The 15,186-nt window shown below is 37.4% G+C and overlaps 1 protein-coding gene and 1 long non-coding RNA gene across 4 annotated transcripts in view; one reads left to right on the top strand and one right to left on the bottom strand.

Annotated features, from left to right (window-relative positions):
• The window catches only part of A1CF (APOBEC1 complementation factor), a 54,756-nt gene extending 40,630 nt beyond the window's left edge, over positions 1–14,126 (bottom strand). For 2 of the 3 annotated variants that reach the window (XM_087964137.1, XM_087964138.1), the window contains exons 1-2: positions 14,080–14,126; positions 763–906 (exon numbers count right to left, since the gene is read on the bottom strand). In XM_087964137.1, coding sequence (XP_087820263.1) covers positions 763–861 — 99 coding nt within the window. In that variant the 5' untranslated portion in view covers positions 862–906; positions 14,080–14,126. The remainder of the gene's footprint in view (positions 1–762; positions 907–14,079) is intronic. The other variant, XM_087964139.1, reaches the window with a different exon arrangement.
• A 168-nt stretch (positions 14,127–14,294) lies between these two features.
• LOC148130832 (uncharacterized) overlaps positions 14,295–15,186 on the top strand; it is a 30,584-nt gene continuing 29,692 nt past the window's right edge. The window contains exons 1-2 of the long non-coding RNA XR_015749632.1: positions 14,295–14,363; positions 14,554–14,616. This is a non-coding gene — a long non-coding RNA (uncharacterized LOC148130832). The remainder of the gene's footprint in view (positions 14,364–14,553; positions 14,617–15,186) is intronic.

Genomic DNA, 15,186 nt, shown 5'->3' with positions numbered 1-15,186 from the left:
GTCTTGACTCCATTAGATCTGTTTTAGAACCTCTGTTTACATCTCAGGTGATTAAGGAACTTACCTAGTCATAAGGAAAGAGAATATAAAGATGACTGGAATTGTGCAAGAATGAAGAGGAACTTGGTTCATTTTGTATTTCATTGTCTCATTTAAATTGCAAATATATACTTTCTGCATCATGATAAATTAAATGTGTGTGTGTGTGCATGTTTGTGTCTCTCTGTGTGTATATTTGCACCTCATTATGTTAGGTTGCAATGCATTATTAGAGGAAGCTGCCTAGAAATCTAGGTGTGTTATGTAAAAAGCATAGTCTAAGGAAATATATAAGCCCGTGCATACAGTATATTTAGGAAAAAAGTGCATGAGAACATATTCAATTTTGTGTGTGTGGAGTTTAAAGTCATAAACCTACATGGAAGGTAAGAGAATGAGCAGTTGATTGGAAAAAAATCTGAGACCAATCATCAATGACCTTGTTGTCCCTCTGCTGAATCCTCAGTTCATATTGTTACGTTGAATGCAGGGCTACAATGTGAATTGACAGTTCATGGAAACACTCTGGCCACAAGATTATCAAAATGGAAACCACTGGCACTGGAAAATCCACGTAGCATCTGATCCTCCTTAAGAAACAAAAGATATTAGGGAAGAACTTCTAGTGAAAGCCATTGGGAAGTGCAGTGGACATCCATCTCCTTGTTTTACTTTCAAATTAGCAACCTAAAAGTTGTTTTTATGTGACAGGGAAGTTCCTACCTGAATCAAACTATATCCTGTGCGCTGAATTAAAGTGCGTAGGGCAGCTTCTTTCTGCGTGCCGGTCAATCCATCCCCGGATTTTTTATTTGATTCCATTGTGTGTGATTACCACCAAAAAATCAGGTTAATTAGGAGTACTCACTGCAATCAAATTTAAGATAAATTAAGTAAATTAAAATAGTTCTGTAAAGGAAATTTCCATCACAGTAACGAGGAAGGTCTTTGTAGAAATCACTCAGAGTAATTAGAAAACAGAACTGGAAATCCAACACCTTCAGAAAGGACAGAGAATCAGGCTAAGAGTTGTCTTATTCCAGAAGATTTGTGAGGACTTTGAGGCAAGAAATTGTTCAGATGTCCACGCCAAAATAATGTATAAAGCAAGCGGCCTCCAACCTTTTGGGCAACAGGGACTGATTCTGTGGAGAGAGTTTTTTCCCCAGACCAGAGGGGGCATGGTTTTATGTGCTGCCTGCATCCAGCAGATGTGGCTTCACTTGTTTGCACGCCTAGTCTCTGGCATGCCACATCCCAGTGCTGGTCCAGGGACCAGGAGTTGGGAACCCTTGGTATAAAGCTTTCGTGTAAAGCAATGCCTGGCTTTAGCTAGGTGTTTGAAATGGCCTGTATTCCTTTAAACCAGGGATGTCAAACTCAAGGCCTGGGGGCCGGATCCAGCTTGTGGGGTGCTTACAGTGGTGGGATTCTACAGGTTTGCACCTATTCTCTAGAACTGGTTGTTAACATTCTAAGCAGTTCGGAGAACCGGTTGTTAGAAGAAATTATTGGCCTAATCCTGTAAGGAGGGCAGGAAGGAAACATTCTGGTGTTGCTTACAGAAACTGCGTCTCCGTTAACTCTTATTTACATTCTTGACAGGACTAGACTTCCTGTCTCTGGAACTTCTCTGGAGGTTTTTTTTCCTCCTTTGCTGGTACTTTGCCTGTGTTGAGTGAACATTCAAAGTTACAATGGCACTGTAAAAAGTGACTTATGACCATTTTTCACACTTACGAATGTTGCAGCATCTCTACAGTCATGAGAGGCCAGGCAAGGAGATGCGTGCCTCAATGGGAGTGATGTTGAGTTGGCTGTGCCCAGCCAGTCACATGACCACTAAGCCACGCCCACCAACTAAGCCACGCCCACAGAACCAATTGTTAAAAAATTTGAATCCCACCCCTGGATGCTTAGATCTGGCCTGCAGGGCTGCTCTGGAAACAGCAAAGGACTGGCCCACGGTGCCTCTGCCAGCAAAAACGGAGCTCAGGAGGACCACAGATGGCCCTCCCGAATTCTGTTTTCACTGGCAGAGGGTTGCAGGAAGCTGTCGCAGCTGAAAACGGAGCTCGGGAGTCTGTTTTCACTGGCAGAGTGCTCAGGCCACCACAGGTGTCCCTGACATGAGTGATGTCAAACTGGCCATGCCCTCCCTGACCACATCCACTCTGGCCTCCCAAGATCAAATACAACCCTGATGCAGCCCTCAATGAATGAATTTGACAGCCCTGTTTTAAATGATTTTCAAACATCCTGAGTGAAACTTATCACTCTTTTGTGGACAATGTTTCTTACCCACTTCAATATTATGGATCACTGTACTTAACCAGACCCTTTTTTTCCTTCAAGGTAGTCTAGAAAAGAAGCACAAACCATGAATACTAATGCCATCTTTATCGTAAAATTACAGTAACGGAATCTTGCAAGTCTGAAATCATTTCTCCCCCTCCCTTTACTTTACTCTCCAAAAAACTAGGGAGAGTTTCTTCTGAGATGCTTCCCATGTCCCTTTTTCTTTTGTAGGCTGTGGTGTCTTTTGTGGGACAGCCTCTTCCCCTATCTCTCAAGGTTATTCTCACAGACCACTATTGACCCCAAGCCTCTTTTTCTGTTGCAGGCCTAAACATTGACCAAGTAAACAGTATCATCATTATTCACCTGGACGGAAGAATGAAAAATTATGGTTATGAGATCTATCAAAATGTAGACACCAGGAATTAAGCTTGACTTCACAGATACTCCAAATGTATGGGAACTTCATTTCAAGCCATTTCACTTGCTGCACACTTAAACACGATATTTAAAAAGTACCTTAAATTATCTAACACATGTATGAAATACCCCTTATTTTTTAAATATTTAGATAGTTGCTGAGGAAAGGATTTCTATTCTAATACCCATGGAAGAACTGACTGCACAAAAAACAAATCTACACTTTCAGTTCAGGTCATCTTCAGAAATTCAGTGAATATATAAAATGAGAAGGGGATTTCTACTCAATGTTTTCCTTATACACATTTTTCTTAAGTGTTCTTTAATTGTCACACGAATTTACTTTTTTTGCGAGTAATGTTGTTTGCCTCTATGTAGGTTCTCCCATCCTTATTTTAAAATAGGCCTTTTAAATTTTGCAGCCGAAACATACAAGAAACTCTAGGAGTAGAAAATGAAGTTAGATTGGCACTCTGATCACTACCAAACTGGAAGGCTACACAAATGGACAGGAATATGGAAAGCAACAAAAGAAGTGCAGATTCTACTTGAATATGCCTGCAAATCTGGACAGACATATTAGCCAACAAGTTGGAAGAGTCTACTTACCAATACCAAAGGTAGTTGGTAACAGAGTGTGAAAACACTTAACAGAGTGTGAAAACTATTGTCCAGTATCCTTAATGTCACACGCTAGCAAAAACTTGTTAGATCATCCAAAACAGGTTAGAAACCTGCATGGAATGCCATTTCAAAAAGCCAAGGGACACAATGCATTATTGTTTTTTCTTGTGACAATCAACAGAAGTGAAAGTTGGTCTTTGAAGAAACAGGCTAAAAAGAATATTGAAATGTTTGAACTTTGGCACTGGAGAAGACTCCTGAGAATACCACAGGGAGCCAAGAAAACAAATGAACATATAAATTGAATAAATTAAACCAGATGATCTACACATGACCAGACTCAAATTATCATGGTTTAGACATATTATGTGATGATCTAGCTCTCTAGAGAAAGCAATAAGGCTGGGAATGATGAAAGAAAGAGGAGAAAAGAATAACCAGCATCAAGTTGCTAGATCTGAAGAAATGGACTGGGATACATCATCTTCAGGATGTTTCTGTGTGATTGATAAAAGTTGATGCTGCCTTTATGGATCATCATCATCATCATCATCAATCAATCAAATATTTATTTAGTACTTGAAAATTTTAATTTACTCCATACCATGTTATAAAAATAGTTCTCAGCACAAAATTATTGGTCAAAAATGCTCTTTAGCAAAAATCTTCAAGTAGTAAATATTTCATATCAGCCAAAGAGATGTTTTTAGCTCAAATCAAGAGATTGATATTTCTCTTTCTTGTACATAACATTCGTTAAAAAGTTTAAACAAGAAGATAAAACAAACTGACATAGTAAGAAAAAATAAAAAAATGAAAGAAAAAAAAGTGTAAAAAAGAAAAAAAAGTTGAAGAAAAGTAGAAAGGAAAGAAAAAATAGAAAAGAGGTGGCTTCTGATATTCTTTGCAGCAATTATAAGTGCAACCCACTCTCTCTCAAGCTACAAATATTACTAAATATGAATAAGAGATTGATATTTGTCTTAATATCTGATAGTTTGAACTTTGTCAGATTTCCCACTCATAGTTCCTTTTATTCTTCTTCATTTTATTAGATATGAAATATTTATAAATAGAAGAATTGGCAGTAGGCATCTGACAGCAGTGTTGTAAAAATCCTAGTTATTCAACATGTATGCAAAGCCAGAAATTTAAAAGGGATTTCTTATTGAAGATGACTTTCAGAACTCTGTCCAAGGCTAAATTATCAAGCCTAAAGTATTGTATTATGAGTGGGAAGATCAAAGGATTTAGCTTGAGAGACACTGATGAATAGATTCAAAAGCATTCCTTTCTTAATATTCTCTATTCTTTATCTAATATTCTAATATTCTTTAATATTCCTAATATCCCATATTCCTTAATTATCTTCTGCAGCATGGGAGTGGATTTTGAATGTTTAATAAATGTTAAATAAAAGTTAATTGATGTTTTCTGAATAATAATGAAATAAATCATCACAAATGGAGAGGGAAAAAAATCAAATCATTGTTGGACAAACCACATCTGTTCTTAATTCATACTTCTGAAGAAAAATGCTGAAATCACATCTTGCATAAGAAAGTGTGGCATTATAAACCCGAAGTGAAAGTAGAAGCTACTCAGAGCACTGAATATATCACTAGGGTAAGAGATTTGATCAAGCCACTTGAAAGCATACAAAGTGCCTTTATTTGCCTTGTTGCTGTAAAAAAATTATCTCTTTCCTCAGCTTGAAAACTCCCGTGAGGACTTTTCTCCTTCATTGTTACTCTATTTCCAAATAGAAACACAATATTTTTATTGCAAAATTGAATTTGGATTGGTCACCAGGACCAGACATTTACTCTTCCGAGCAGTGGCAGATTAAGACTCACTGGTGTCCTAAGCACTGACGAATCTTGGTGCCCCACTCCTTTGTACATACTGTACAAGTGAAGCCATATTCTCAACGATGTGGTGCCTCCTTTGGGCCTGGTGCCCTAAGCACGTGCTTTGTCTGCTTAATGGTTGATACACCACTGCTTCTGAGCTTTCAGACTTATGCTGAAGCGCATCCTCAGAGAATTTCTTTACTGGAATCCGTGCTTTGGGCTGTTCTGTGAGTTGTGTTTGTGCGGTGCCTTCCTATTGGCTGATTGGTGTGTTGATGGTTGGTCATTGGCTGTTGTTTCCTTGTGCTGCCAACCCACCAGTTCCTAAGTATCTGATAAACTGGTGGTAATTCAGCACTTCTTTTAACTGACAAGGGGCCTGCTTCCTGGCTATCTTTGGGCCTGCATGGCTAATGATATTAGTTGCTAATCTTTTACTTTCTGTTCATTTCTTGACATAATACACTGAAAAATTGGTCCAGGGCTGCATTATGACCATGATTATAGTTTTACAACTTGCTTCTGGGTTGAATGAAGAAAGCATGTTTTATATTAGTGTTTTTTTCAAACTTGGCAACTTCTTTCAAGCGGATAGTAGCAACTTCCTTATTCTATCCATAACTGGTGCTTCCTCAGTGTTTCTCCCAGCTCATCTTTCCTATCTATTTCATAGTTCATCAAATCGTCATTAACCAAATAGCAATAGCACTTAGCTTTATATACCGTTTTATAGTGCTTTAAACTCTAAGCGGTTTACAGAGTCAGCATATTTCCCCCAATAATCATTTCACTGACCTCAGAATGATGGAAGGATGAATCAACCTTGAGCTAGTGAGAATGAAGCTGCTGGCAGTCAGCAGAATTAGTCTGCAATACTACATTCTAACCACTGTGCCACCATGGTCCTTCATAGTATGGAGTAAAATGTCGTTTTATTGAGGTCTTGGCTTTTCAGGGATCAACAAGACAGATTCTTTTAAGATTACGTCTCATATTCTGTATCTTTTTCACAGAAGTTGATTCATGCTTTAGGAATAACAGAATAACAGAGTTGGAAGTTTTCTAGTCCAGGGGGTCCCCAACCTCCGATCCGTGGACTGCCCACGGCATGCAAGAAACCAATCCATGCAAACAAAAATGAAGCTCCATCCACTGGATGCAGGCAGCATACAAAACCACGTCCCCATTGGTCTGTGGAAAAAACCTCTCTCCACGAAACTGGTCCCTGGTCCCTAAGAGGTTGGGGGGGGGGGTTGTTGTTTTAGTCCAACCCCCTGTTCAAGCAGGAGACACTATACTAGGGCTGTCAAACTCAAGGCTCAGGGGCCAGATCCAGCCCACAAAGTGCCGACAGGGCTGCACTGGAAACAGTGAAGGACAGGCACACGATGCCTCTGCCCGTGAAAATGGAGCCCCCCTGAGCTCTGTTTTCACTGGCAGAGGGTTGCAGGAGACTGTCACAGCTGAAAACAGAACTCGCCAGCCCATTTTCACTGGCAGGATGCTCGGGCCTCCACAGGTGCCCCCGACACAAGTGACGTCGAGCTGGCCACATCCACCCTTGCCATGCCCAATATGGCTCCCTGAGGTCAAACACAACCCTGATGTGGTCCTCAATGAAATTGAGTTTGACACCCCTGAACTATACCATTCTGGAAAAATGGCTGCCTAATCTCTTCTTAAATATCCGTTTCTTTTTCCAGTTGTACTGCAAAATATTTCCTAGCGTGCGCATGATAGTAACTGCAAGTCTACAGAGTCTAATATAGGCTACATACAATGCTGCCCAGTACTATTCAACCAGACAATTCTGTGAATAGCTTGTGCTGAGCCTTCCCTGTCATTAACTTGACAGCTGACTTTTCAGATATGATGTAACTTTACCCGCTTTTGCAATGAGCATTACAACTCTGAATGAAGTTTTCACCCCTTCTCCAACCTTGGTCATAAAAGCGATTGTTTTCCAACTTAGCTCTTATTTAGAAAGCAGGGGGGGAGAAAGTCTCTTTTGATTTATTGATTAGTACACTGGTTTGAAAATGTTGCAAAAGGGCATTGTATCATTTTTATAAGTATAGAATGTGTAGAAGGTAAGCAGTGAGTGGATTTCCAGCCTGATGAACCTCTGTTTTTAAATATTCACAGTTGTGTTTACTTTTGAAAGTGTTCCTGAAAGAGCATAGTTTGCTTTACAGGTGCCTCACAATTGATAATTGCATTTCACACCTGTTCACCATTGCATTCAGCCTCACTCGAGCACAGCACCTGTCTGCCATTCATTAAAGGAACTGATTTTTCTTTTTTTAGGTTTCTGGTCTAGAAGGATATTATGATGTCCATCATTTTCTTCTAAATTGCCAAGTGGAGAAAGAGGGAGAAGCGAATGACTTTCCTGATACTATCTGTCTGAACATTCTCAGGTTATTTTGTTTCGGCCATCTTCATAACCATTTTTAATCTGTATGCCATTTTTATAACCACTGTCCACTAAAATATATGCATTCATTTTTAAACACCTGAAATTTAGATTTTTATTCTTGCACAAATCCTCCTGCTTTGATTAATTTGAAGCAGTAAATGAGGTGCTTATCTATGTATATTCCAAGGTAGATTTCAGTAACACCTTTAAATGGGAGGAATGTTTAATGAAATAAAAAAATAGACCAGAACCATTGTGCCTATTCATTTTATCATTGGCAGGATTAATAATTGGCTATCTGCACACATTTCAAAATTAGCCACGTATCTACTTCCACTTATACCAAACTGAGATTGGTCTCTCTAATCAAAGTGAATTCAGTCAGTTTCCAAATTGCTGGTTTGAATCCTAAACCAAATTACATAGTTGAAGCTCATGTTTGACAATGAGTAATCAATGAACTTTGCTTTCTGTTCCATGGTGGTCTTTTTGAGCAGGATTCTCTGCACCTCCTTACCCCACAAAACTAAACAAGGCAAAACTGAGAGAACTGGCAGAAAAATAGTGGTAGGCTTTTCACTCTAGCAGAATCACGGTATGTGTGATTCTGCAGGAAGGGCATTCTCATTTCATAATTGTCTTTCAACTTGTCTTTCGAATTAAAACATATAAAGAACGGTTGCTGGAATTAGGTATGTCCAATTTGATGAAAAGAAGGACTAGGGGTGACATGATAGCAGTGTTCCAATATCTCAGGGGCTGCCACAAAGAAGAGAGAGTCAAGCTATTTTCCAAAGCACCTGAGGGCAGGAAGCAACCCAGAACTAAGGAGAAATTTCCTGACAGTTAGAACAATTAGTCAGTGGGATGACTTGCCTCCAGAAGTTGTGAATGCTCCAACACTGGAAATTTTTAAGAAGAGATTGGATAACCATTTATCTGAAATGGTATAGTGTTTCCTGCCTAAGCAGGGGATTGGACTAGAAGACCTCCAAGGTCCCTTCCAACTCTGTTCTTCTATTCTATTCTATTCTATTCTATTCTATTCTATTCTATTCTATTCTATTCTATTCTATTCTATTCTATTCTATTCTAATTATATTCTCTGAAATCATCTACTCCATTTTGGCATTATTTCTAGCAGCAGAGTTGGATTACAGCTAGTTTATATTTAGGGACATTTCCAGTTATAAATTATAATGGTGATGAAGAAATAACTTTATGACCAATCCTCACATTGATTATCTTTGTGAATCTGTAAAGCAAAGAAAAACTGAAGCAAGATCATAAGTGCAGTTACAGTTTCGCTGTTGCTGGTCTCAATTGCGGTTGCTAAATAAGGCCTACCTATATTTCCAAGCTCTCACTAGAAATTTCATTGTTCATATATGCAAACTAGGTCATGTTATAAACTCCAATGAAGCAGAAGACAATACATTTATGAAGCTTCTCAGTCATTCAAGTCATGGTTGTCCCAAAGGTGCTTTTGTCAAAAGGCAACAGGACTTGGTTTTTCCTTGAAGACATTTTGCTTCTCATCCAAGACGAGATGGCTGTAAGGATTATAAATCCTTCCATCCTCCACCATTTAGTCAGAACTGAAGAAGCTTCTTGGATGAGAAGTGAAATATCTTCAAGAATATACAAAGCCCAGTTGCCTTTTGAAAAAGCACCTTTGGGACAAGCAGATGAGACCATCATAGGCAAAACTATTAGTCTGTACTATCAGGTATAATTTTTGAGAACCTTTCTGAAAGTAGACAAATGAAGATCTTTCCAATTCTACACATGGAAGGCTCACCCCTCTTCTTGGACATTTCTGCAAGGGCTTCTAAACATTGGAAGGAATCAAATGGCAGTCCCACAAAACCTACAAATTTTTGGACCCAAACTAATATGCTGTAGGATTATACCCTTACTATAAGATTGCAGAAGACTATAGGGGAAAAAGATATATTTGCTTCTAATATAGTAGTTAAATTTGGAGAGGGATCTCATTTCACAATAAGTATTATCTACTATCAGAATACTGCAAGGATCTTATTTCCTAATTCTATTATGGCATGGAACTATCAGTACCATTTCAAAAAGAAAAAGAAAATAACAGATAACAGATAATCAGAGTTGGAAGGGACCTTATAGGTCATCTAGTCCAACCCCCTGCCCATGCCAGAGACCCTACACCATTTCTGACAAATGGTAGTCCAATCTCTTCTTGAAAGTCTCAAGTGATGGCGCTCCCACAACTTCCAAGGGCAAGCTGTTCCATTGGTTGATTGTTCTCACTGTCAGAAAGTTTCTACTTATTTCCAGATTGAATCTCTTCTTGTTCAGTTTCCATCCATTATTCCTTTTCTGGCCTACAGGCGCTTTAGAAAATAGATTGACCCCTTCCTCTCTGTGGCAGCCCCTCAAATATTGGAAGACTGCTATCATGTCTCCCCTGGTCCTTCTCTTCACTAGACTAGCCAAGCCCAGTTCCTGTAACTGTTTTTCATATGTTTTAGTCTCCAGTCCCCTAATCATCCTGGTTGCTCTTCTCTGTACTTTTTCAAAATAAGTATATTGTCAGTTCAATTTGCATCTTATTTCCATTCCCAATCAAAAGCAGTTTCAAAATGTAGACTTTCAGTACTTGGTCTTTTGATCTAGACTTTTACATTTTCCTTTTAAATATAGTTTTGATGTAAACATAAACACTTTACAGAAAACAAGATTTTTTTTTTTAAAAAAAGTAGAATAGAAGCTGTCTTAGTCTCTAGAAGGCCATTCAATTTCATTTGCTAAAAATGTACGAGTTTTAAACAGCAGTGGGAAATCAGATAATCCTCGGCAATGTCAAAATGACATTGCAAATTTAGCATCTTTGGATCAGCAAGAGAAAGAGGCGCCTTACAGACTCTTGTAAATCATCTGAAGAATAATTTCCCTAAATCTGATCACTAGAGCCTTTTTTTTAATGAACGAACAACAACCCAACATCTTACAAAAACGGTCTTTTCAAATAGAGTAGTATTTCCAAATTTTGGCAGCTTTAAGATGTGTGAGCTCCAACTCTGGGGATCTGCTGTTTGGGGAATTCAGGGAGTTGAAGTTCCATATCTTAAAGCTGCCAAGGTTGAGAAATACTGAAATAGAGAGTAAGACTCATTTTTCATGCTGTATATTTCTGCTTAGGACTCCAATCTTGGCTCCCTTTGAAGGACTCCGATCTTGGCTTGCTCCTTGAAGGAAAGAAATCCTTCAAAGATCTATGTTGCAAGATTTAATTAGTTCTTCTATATGCATTATTATTTCAAAGCCAGTTTGGCCTATTGGTTAAGGATAGAAAGTTTGAGTCCCGTTCCCAACTCAGCCATGAAAGCAGCTGGGTCAGGAATTCACCTCACAGGGTTGTTGCTGTGGAGAAAATAGGAGGGAGATGTATTGGATATGTTTATTGCCCTGAGTTATTTGTAAAAACAATAAAAGGTGGAGTACATATTAATTATTTAAATATTAAGTGCTATTTAATGTACAGTTTTCACATTACGATATGTTCTTATGTGGAGGACTGTTTTGCACAGTTCTTGAATTCCTGACAAAGAGAATGGGATATAATTTTTTATTTTTCTTATTTGCTTATTTTTATCTTGCCCTTTCTCTACGAAACTGAGGTATCTTCTCTCTTCCATATAAAGTCTAAAGTAAATTTCAAGACTGCAAAAAGAAAGACCTTTTTGATCTATAACCATCACTCAGTTGAGTGCAGTGTCATATTCCAATATGAAACACTATCCAAAATAAAATTTAAAAATGATGCCTCTTAAATTCAGTGTAGTAAATTAGTTTGGAAGTTACAATTGGTTGCTTGGAAACCACTTGAAGTTACAATGGACCCCATGGTCCATGTCCCCCATGGTCACTTGACTGCATTTTGACTGCTCAGCAATTTACAACATTTTTATCTAAAACCAGGCCTTACTTTTGGTTTTTGGCAAAAAGGCCTCCCAGTGATCAATGGGTTTGCTTAATGGCCACCACAAAAACAAATCATAAAATTTGGCCATGTGATAACCTGTTTTACGACTGTCACAGCTTATGACTGTAATGGACAGGCTCCATTATGATTGTAAATTGAGAACTACCAGTAGTTCCTTCTGATTGGCAGTAGGTAGATTTTCTTGACACTAACAGGGAGATGTTTTTTAAGGATATTGTAAAAGTGATTGTGGACATAACAGAGTTTTCTTATGGTTATTTTCTTGTAAAAATAATTGGGCTGTGATGTTGTACAATAATAGGACCCATATGCTAAATAAATAAATACAATAATAGAAAATATTTAATTATATATTTATTTACTCTAGCATCCTGATCCCTGAAACTCTTACCTATGAACATGTAATTGGTTAACAACACATTCTCATTTTGATAGCTGCTTTCCACCACTTTGAGAATTTTTACAATATTCACTTTCTTATACCAAATAAATCTATCTTCAACCCCTCCTCCTCCCTGACATCTCACTGCCATCTTTGCTGACACATTTGTCTTCCTTTTCATTGCAAAGAACAAAAACCTGGAATTTCTTAATCTGATGGAAAGACAGGTTGCTACTGGATTACTTTCCCACCATCTGTGCTTTGCCTTCTGAGGTTGCCTGTTAGCAGCACTCTCTTGAAGCTTAGTTACTGTTTACATGAATAAGATAAGAAAAAAACGCTGTTTGTTTTTTGCGGATCAATAGAGCAACTCACTGGAAAGTACTGCATTACCAGAGACACCTAAAACAAAGCCATATTGAATCGGCAAACCCTGTATTCGAAAACAACCTAAAATTACTGAATGAAGAGCAAAAACACTATAGTTTACAGTTCCAGGCACTTCAATTTTTGTGCTATGTTCTTTTCAAAAGGGCTAAAATACCAAATTTTTAAAATGAAGTCAAAGCAACAACCTATAGCCTTTTTTTAAAGGGTTAAGCATAAATGAGTGATGGTAACATTATAATGAAATGTAGGTGAGTTGAGACAAGAAACAATCCATAGTATACAAAGCAACATTAATACAAAATATATGAATTCTTTCATCACATTCTCACATACAAATATATAGCAAACTTTCAACTATTATTATAATGGTTCTGCCTACACTGTGTAAATATTTTATTGACTTTTAATCCTTACCTCACACATAACAGGATAATACCATTGTCAAAAAGTGACTTTTTCTCGTTTAGTAGAAAACACTCTTATAATTTATTTAGATAATAAATGGCTTTGGCTGAACAATGACAAAAATTTAAGGTTCATTGCCATGATCTGCCTGCTATAATTCTCACAGAAATGTGAAGCATTCATATTTTGGAAGAGTGTCATCTTATATAGGGACAACACACTACGAATAGGCTCTCTCAGTGTTGGGTGTTACTATGCACAATGAAGACTCTGTTGTCTATCATGCCATTGAGAACCCTGGAAAATTGGGTTGTATAGTATTTTGGACAGAGAAGATCCTGAATAGAGGAAACAGTGATAAGAACAAGGAGAGGGGAGCAATCTACAAAGTTTATTATCTTCCATTTTCTCACCTACAAAATTTCATATTTTAAAAATGAATGAAGAGAACACTAGTACACATACATTGGCTGTTATTAATCTGCTTTACATTAAATACTGACATGCAGATTATTTAATGTGGACTCTTTTATCTCATTGTTTTTACTGTTCAATGACACTTAGCAAGGTATTTCAAAATCTGAAAACAGCCCCCTCAAAATCTTTTCTGGAAAAATAATCTAAACCCAAACTTTAAATAAACAAATAAGCTGCTATTTGAAAATATGAACGTATTAAAATGAAGGGCTGTTTTGTAAAGGAAAAATGAAGACACATATAATGATTAGCCACAGCAAGTTGTGCTTTAACAAATCTAAAATTAATTATCAGAATAGGAATGATTAGAACTTTTCTTTTTAAAAGCCTCTTTTAAAGCAATATATTGCTGGCTGGTTATTTAATTTCTGTTCGTATAAACCTGTTATAAATGTTTCATTCTGCTGATAGAAAGGTAAAAATACAATAATCTAACCAGTTAAATAGCAGAAATGTAGTTATTTACTAACTGAATCCCATGACCCTCTTCAACAACTGCCCACCTTGAAAAATGAGGAAAAATAACATTGAATTGCCTGTGATACTAACTTTACAGAACAATACATGGGGAAATTCCCATTTCAGTTGTGACTGATAATAAACTTAGGAGCTACAGACTCCAAAAATTGGATTTTGACATTTGAAAACTTTCTAGTTCAGAAAAGTAATATCAAGATCTTCTTTACCGACTCTAGTAGTGGACAGTACAATCCATTGATCAACTAAAATGCTACATACTATTACTATCACCAACACCCCAGCCTATGATGGTAAATGGCATACATCATACCTGAACAATTTCAGAGACCACCACCTGGAAAAGTTCTCCTTGATTATGTCGAACTTGCAACGTGTCACTCTGGTTATTCTCTAATCGTTATATGAAGCTCCAAAGGTTCAGCAAACCCCTAGTTGGTTTACAGTTCTATAAGTTAAACTTTAACTGCCCTATCTTTCTACTCTGTGCAGCCCTTTGACCAGATAGCTAGGTCACTCCTGCTCATTGTCTACAAAAACTGTTTACAAAATCCACAAGACACAAGTTAATGGTGGACCTGAATAAATGTCTATGAGGTGAGAAGGATATCATTTTAAAATTGGTCAGCTAGATTACCTGGGAAAATGTTCAGATACAAAACTTTACCCCAACCTAATTTTATCTTATTGGTAGAATAGCTCCCTGTGGACTGTCTTCAGAGTTTCAGGAAAATCCCTGGAGCTAGATCATTATAATGTCTAATTTGTAAACTCAATTTTATCCTAGGTAACAATTTGGAGTAAGGCACATATTGGCATATGGTGAGGAGGCATTTGCCAGTGTTGATAGGTAAGGATATGAAATATAAACAGAAGTGCATAATTTCAAAGAAAAATGAATCTGTAACAAAAAATATTTTTAGACCAGTATGAAATTTTTCACTGAAAATTCTATACTCTATATACAGTCAAGTTAAGTGAATAAATTTTTGCAGAAGAAAAAAACAACAGCAATTCTCCAATGATTAGTAGATCATTGGAGTAATAGTAGATCATTAGTAAAGCTATGCAAAATCTTCAAAAGAAGCAATTCATAACACATGGGCCATTTCACATATGAATGCACATAGAGTATAACTACAAATACACTACTGAAGCAATTACCCAGCTCTGGACTGAGATAAAGATGCAGCTGCTTTAATGAGTTTTCCAAGAGAGATGCCTTATACACACTCCCAAACATTATAAAACATTTCTTCCAAAAGATTTGTGAAGCCTTGGTAATTACTTTTGCCAAAATCAACATTCCTTCCTTCTTTTTTAAAAGCTTTGCTATTCTGTCTCATGAAAAGTAGACTACTTCTCTTTCTCTGTCTCTCTTTCTGTCTCTTTCTCTGCTTCTCTCCTTGATTTCTATCAT

This window comes from Notechis scutatus, chromosome 4 (genome assembly GCF_049901735.1).
Source record: "Notechis scutatus isolate UNSWTSFEM ecotype Mainland chromosome 4, rNotScu1.2, whole genome shotgun sequence".
Classification (NCBI taxonomy): domain Eukaryota; kingdom Metazoa; phylum Chordata; class Lepidosauria; order Squamata; family Elapidae; genus Notechis; species Notechis scutatus.
The sequence above is the reverse complement of the archived record's forward strand: the minus strand, read 5'-3'. Positions and strand labels throughout refer to the sequence as shown.